Consider the following 6,999-nt stretch of genomic DNA (forward strand, 5'->3'; position numbering starts at 1 on the left):
TCTCATTCGAAGGCTCATAATCAGCCGCCTGACGGGTATCAGGCGACTGTTCCATCCTCCCCGAGTCGGCCATTTCGTCCGACTCGCACTCATAATCGACCTCTAAAGAGGGGTCGTACTCACGTGGTGAATCACCACGTGCACTCGCAACACCAAGTGTTGTGCGAGTGGAAGACACTACGGTAGACGGAACGTCTACCGCAAGAGATAACAATGCGTCACCCGCGGCTGCACGAACCGCAGCCGAAGGTTCAACACTATCCTCACCCCGCATGAATTGTTCCTTCATGCGATGGAATTTAAAATGATGGATCTGACCAATCAAAATCATTTTAAAAATTAAGTGGTCATTTAGCGACCACTCCACCTAATGACATTCAGAGTGATTGTCGTTTAAGGGAGGGGTGATGTAACGGGGTGTATCGTTACATGAAATTAACAATAAAAGATTGTTAATTAATATTATCCAAAAGGTAGATAATATTTGGAGGAAATTACTTTAAATAGTAATTTCCTGAATTCTTATCCATAAATAGGTATAGACCATTATGTCTATTTATTCCGCAGACTAATCAGCTGTAGAAGTAATCAAAGAGAGTTACGAGATAAGATAGATAAGAATTCATTTACATGTTTAGTATTAGTTTATAGTTAAGACAACATTTACAAAGATAGATTAACAAAGACACTTAACTATATTAATACAGTTTTCATTTTACCCTCTTAAGCTAACTTGCCTTAAGAGAAGTCTTCCTCTATACGTACAGTGTACGTTACTTAACGAGAGGCACCACTCACATCTGAAGCAGTGTGAAGTGGACTTGTACTGATACAGTACAAGTCGCAGTGCCCCGTTACATCTACAGCTGATTAGTCTGCGGAATAAATAGATATAATGGTCTATACCTATTTATGGATAAGAATCTGAACATTACTATGTAAAGTAATATCCTCCAAATATTATCTACCTTTTAGATAATATAATAATTAACAACCTATAAGTGATAATTTCATGTAACGATACGCCATTTATAAATCCATTCTTTTAATTCTTTTACTCACATCCGTCATATTTCTTCGCAATGCATATTCACCTCTGATCTATACGATTTGTTAATTTACTATTCCATCCAAAACAAAATTGGTACCTCGGCTTTAGTCGTAACTATCCTTCACTCTTTGAATTCCTTTGCTTGCTGAATTGTTCCTTTAATTTTTTTGGAAATAAACTCAATAAAAACATCAACATTTTGTTCACTCAACCCGTTTCTCTGAAAATCTAGGGAAAAATAAGCAAAGTATACCTTAAGATGGTGGTGTTTGCGATGATTATTTTGCGCAAATTTCATTTCGTGGCCCTACATGACTTTTGTTAATATCCCCCCAGTTTTGTTAATCTCACCCCATTTCTCGATTTTTAAGAAACTCCAAAATGTTTCCCGAAAGGAAAGAAACTTAAATTGATCCATGAAATCAGCAAAACGGGGGGGGGGAGATTTTCTATGCCCTTAAATTTTAGCTTATGTCATATTTTATCCAATATGTGACTTGGCATTAAAACTTAAAAAAACGGAAATTGACGAATTACCCTCTCGAAGGGCATAGAACGGACACTTTGTTGAAAAGATCATTGCACGCGGCGGGCATTGCAGTGCAAAAAATGCTGTTAAATGTTGCGACAAGCTCACCATAATGCATGCTAAGGAGATCTTTGCAGCCAGCAAATACCGTTTAGTGTCCGATTGAGGTGTCCTTAACACCTAGCAGGAAAAATGCACCGTCTGACCAAATTTTGCTATTGCAACTATCAGATAAACGCGCCCAGACCATCTCGCTGACCATTCATTTAAGGATAAGAAGTAGATTTGTTCGAGTGAATTAGCGGTGCAGCTCAGCTTGGAATTAGCTAAGCCGCTTCTTAAGTACGAAACAGCTCCTTACCGAAATCAAGTTAATTACCGTGCATGTATGTATGTGGCCAGCGTAGCACATCTTTTTTTGATTCGCTTTATGATTCCCCCGCATTATTGCTTTTGCTTCGCAGAATCAATTAGATTGACACAAGCGAGTGCAAGAGAGGAACAGGACAGCTTGATATTAGTTGCAGGCTGTAAGCATGGGCGGTACCGGATCACGCGAAGATGCCAAAAATGATGGGCGCGATGCGCAGCGCAATCCGCCGATTCGACAGCAAAACGAAAGATCCGAGACCAAGCAGCCTAAATCTGACTCTAAACAGCGTGACTTAGAGGCGAAGGATGACTGCACCACTGTTGTGTCTGACGATAACAATAGCTGTGAGACGAGAAACACGACCAGCGCGGACGGCTGCACCTTCACCACTGAACTGACAAGGCCTACCGGCTCAAGTGATACGACCACCGAGATCGTTATCAGTATGGAGAAGCAGTTGCAGCAAAAGCTTAAAACCACAGCAGCGGCTCACGTTGTGACCAGTCTCGAAAGTGTTAGCGATGAGAAGGTTTCCCAGAATCTTGCAGAGCTCGCCTGGCACGCGTGGAGTGCCAGCGCCACAGCGGCAGCCATGGGTGTCAAGAAGACGACTTTGGATAAAGTGGACGCTTTTAGCAACAGCTCAAGCGTGCTTTTTACGAGTGCTGTCATGACTCCCCAGACTGGTGCGAAAATGATTAGTCTAGAGACAGCGCGGGAGTGGAAGAAAGAGGATTTTAAGAGGCTTCTGCCTGCTTTCTTGACTTATATGACGAGCTACGGTCGCTGCATCGAGAATCTGACTGCTGTAGAGCTTTTTATATATGCCCGTGCATTTTGTCGTTTCCGTTTGCTAAAATTTGAAGTTGACGAAGAAAAAGAAAAAGTAAAAAGTCTGGCAGAACGTGTGCTAGCCGTTGAAAGCCGCCGGTCAAAGGAGCGCAAAGTAGCCTGGGAACTTACTCGCGCTTTTACTCTCTTCTGTCCAGAATATTCCATACTTCGCCGGGGTCTCCGCTTTAGCACGACAAATGCGGTGCTCATGGATGAAGCTCAAATCGAGGACGAGTCGTCATTTGAGCTCATTTCGATTCTCCGCCGCTTGTCCAAGTGCTTTCAAAAAATTATTGTTGTTTCACTGTTGCGTAATTCGCTCGAAGATTGCACTTGCGCGAAGAACGTCATCGTGCTATGTGACGGTGAGGTTGTGCGAAGTGGTGCATGGGATGAGATTATAAAGTATGTGCAGAAACGGGGTGTCAAATGCCCATCCCAGAAGGATTTGGCCTTGTACTTAAGGGATAAGAAAGCGATTGGCGCTCTTTATGATCCGCAGGCAAAAACAATAAAGTCAACTACCATATTGAGACTAGCTGATGAAGTTGTATTGTTCTCGGGATCACCTATCGTTAAAGACTTAAAGAAGAGTGACAATTCTATAAACAACATCGACAACGTCGACACGATGCGCACCTTGTCAATGTCAGTAGCAGAAGTAGGCTTGGAGAAGCTTCAAACTGGTGGTGTTTTTATGTCCGAAGTCGATGCAACCAACGAAAACTTTTCTGATAGCGGGGATGAGGAATTTGATGCCGGAGAGTGGCTCATGTCGTGGTTTCATCATCAAACTCATAGTCCACCACTCACTACGAGGGCCGCAGCTCGTAAACTTATCGCGCACTGGACAGCTAGAAAGCGCTCGATGTCTTTACCACCGAAAGACTGCGTGAAGACGGAAAAATTCTGCCTAAAGAAAGCGGACGGCTGCGTTATTACCAAAACAGTTCGCACGACGACCCATACGAAGACTTCGAGAACGGGTGAGCTCGTAACCACGATCGAAGTGGAGACAACAACAGATGCGGAGACCAACGACGTTGCTGAGAAACGGATTGTGGAGTCCGATTCGACATTAGAGACGACCTTGGAGATTGCGAAGATGTCAAATTCTTCTTGTGCAGAAAACATGGCTATCAGCTTCGCCAAACAAGATGACTCCGCACATGATGAGACGATGAAGACAGAAGTGTTTCACTCGGAGAAAAAAGACGGCAGCATTGTAACTAAAACCGTGCGTACAACGACACGAACGGAGACGTCTTCCACCGGTGAGCTCGTGACAACGATCGAGGTGGAGACGACAACAGAAACGGAGCCCAGACGAGTTGCCGGGCGCACGGTGGTGAGATCGGAAACGGAAACTTCGAAAGAGACCGCTACTGAAGTGACCGCGACAATGCAAAGCACTGCGTCGACTGCAGGCATGACGTCGATCAGCTCGACTGAAGAGACAGGGTCCGCGCCTGGCGAGACCGTGAAGACGGAAGTGTTCCGGTCGGAGGAAGCAGATGGCAGTATTGTTACCAAAACAGTGCGTACGACGACACGAACGGAGACGTCTTCCGCTGGTGAGCTCGTGACAACGATCGAGGTGGAGACGACAACAGAGACGGAGTCCAAGGGCGACGACGGACGCACTGTGGTGGAAACGGAAACGGAAACTTTGACAGAGACCGCCACTGAAGTGACCGCGACAACGCAAAGCACTGCGTCAACTGCAGGCATGACATCGATCAGCTCGACTGAAGAGGCAGGGTCCGCGCCTGGGGAGACCGTGAAGACGGAAGTGTTCCGGTCGGAGGAAGCAGATGGCAGTATTGTTACCAAAACAGTGCGTACGACGACACGAACGGAGACGTCTTCCGCTGGTGAGCTCGTGACAACGATCGAGGTGGAGACGACAACAGAGACGGAGTCCAAGGGCGACGACGGACGCACTGTGGTGGAAACGGAAACTTTAACAGAGACCGCCACTGAAGTGATCGCGACAACGCAAAGCACTGCGTCAACTGCAGGCATGACGTCGATCAGCTCGACTGAAGAGACAGGGTCCGCGCCTGGCGAGACCGTGAAGACGGAAGTGTTCCGGTCGGAGGAAGCAGATGGCAGTATTGTTACTAAAACAGTGCGTACGACGACACGAACGGAGACGTCTTCCGCTGGTGAGCTCGTGACAACGATCGAGGTGGAGACGACAACAGAGACGGAGTCCAAGGGCGACGACGGACGCACTGTGGTGGAAACGGAAACGAAAACTTTAACAGAGACCGCCACTGAAGTGATCGCGACAACGCAAAGCACTGCGTCAACTGCAGGCATGACGTCGATCAGCTCGACTGAAGAGACAGGGCCCGCGCCTGGGGAGACCGTGAAGACGGAAGTGTTCCGGTCGGAGGAAGCAGATGGCAGTATTGTTACCAAAACAGTGCGTACGACGACACGAACGGAGACGTCTTCCGCTGGTGAGCTCGTGACAACGATCGAGGTGGAGACGACAACAGAGACGGAGTCCAAGGGCGACGACGGACGCACTGTGGTGGAAACGGAAACTTCGACAGAGACCGCCACTGAAGTGACCGCGACAACGCAAAGCACTGCGTCGACTGCAGGCATGACGTCGATCAGCTCGACTGAAGAGACAGGGTCCGCGCCTGGCGAGACAGTGAAGACGGAAGTGTTCCGGTCGGAGGAAGCAGATGGCAGTATTGTTACTAAAACAGTGCGTACGACGACACGAACGGAGACGTCTTCCGCTGGTGAGCTCGTGACAACGATCGAGGTGGAGACGACAACAGAGACGGAGTCCAAGGGCGACGACGGACGCACTGTGGTGGAAACGGAAACTTCGACAGAGACCGCCACTGAAGTGACTGCGACAACGCAAAGCACTGCGTCGACTGCAGGCATGACGTCGATCAGCTCGACTGAAGAGACAGGGTCCGCGCCTGGCGAGACCGTGAAGACGGAAGTGTTCCGGTCGGAGGAAGCAGATGGCAGTATTGTTACTAAAACAGTGCGTACGACGACACGAACGGAGACGTCTTCCGCTGGTGAGCTCGTGACAACGATCGAGGTGGAGACGACAACAGAGACGGAGTCCAAGGGCGACGACGGACGCACTGTGGTGGAAACGGAAACTTCGACAGAGACCGCCACTGAAGTGACTGCGACAACGCAAAGCACTGCGTCGACTGCAGGCATGACGTCGATCAGCTCGACTGAAGAGACAGGGTCCGCGCCTGGCGAGACCGTGAAGACGGAAGTGTTCCGGTCGGAGGAAGCAGATGGCAGTATTGTTACTAAAACAGTGCGTACGACGACACGAACGGAGACGTCTTCCGCTGGTGAGCTCGTGACAACGATCGAGGTGGAGACGACAACAGAGACGGAGTCCAAGGGCGACGACGGACGCACTGTGGTGGAAACGGAAACTTCGACAGAGACCGCCACTGAAGTGACTGCGACAACGCAAAGCACTGCGTCGACTGCAGGCATGACGTCGATCAGCTCGACTGAAGAGACAGGGTCCGCGCCTGGCGAGACCGTGAAGACGGAAGTGTTCCGGTCGGAGGAAGCAGATGGCAGTATTGTTACTAAAACAGTGCGTACGACGACACGAACGGAGACGTCTTCCGCTGGTGAGCTCGTGACAACGATCGAGGTGGAGACGACAACAGAGACGGAGTCCAAGGGCGACGACGGACGCACTGTGGTGGAAACGGAAACTTCGACAGAGACCGCCACTGAAGTGACTGCGACAACGCAAAGCACTGCGTCGACTGCAGGCATGACGTCGATCAGCTCGACTGAAGAGACAGGGTCCGCGCCTGGCGAGACCGTGAAGACGGAAGTGTTCCGGTCGGAGGAAGCAGATGGCAGTATTGTTACTAAAACAGTGCGTACGACGACACGAACGGAGACGTCTTCCGCTGGTGAGCTCGTGACAACGATCGAGGTGGAGACGACAACAGAGACGGAGTCCAAGGGCGACGACGGACGCACTGTGGTGGAAACGGAAACTTCGACAGAGACCGCCACTGAAGTGACTGCGACAACGCAAAGCACTGCGTCGACTGCAGGCATGACGTCGATCAGCTCGACTGAAGAGACAGGGTCCGCGCCTGGCGAGACCGTGAAGACGGAAGTGTTCCGGTCGGAGGAAGCAGATGGCAGTATTGTTACTAAAACAGTGCGTACGACGACACG

The 6,999-nt window shown here is 49.3% G+C and overlaps 1 protein-coding gene across 1 annotated transcript; it reads left to right on the plus strand.

The window, feature by feature from the left end:
* Nucleotides 1-2,116: 2,116 nt before the first annotated feature.
* CCR75_007371 (uncharacterized protein) lies at nucleotides 2,117-6,978 on the plus strand (the record flags this gene model as incomplete). Its single annotated transcript, XM_067965432.1, is given in 2 exon segments — nucleotides 2,117-6,945; nucleotides 6,960-6,978. 2 exon segments carry the CDS (start codon nucleotides 2,117-2,119, stop codon nucleotides 6,976-6,978), a joined length of 4,848 nt encoding a protein of 1,615 aa, XP_067815810.1.
* Nucleotides 6,979-6,999: the final 21 nt, after the last annotated feature.

This window comes from Bremia lactucae, linkage group LG16, assembly GCF_004359215.1.
Source record: "Bremia lactucae strain SF5 linkage group LG16, whole genome shotgun sequence".
In the NCBI taxonomy this organism is placed as follows: Eukaryota; Oomycota; class Peronosporomycetes; order Peronosporales; family Peronosporaceae; genus Bremia; species Bremia lactucae.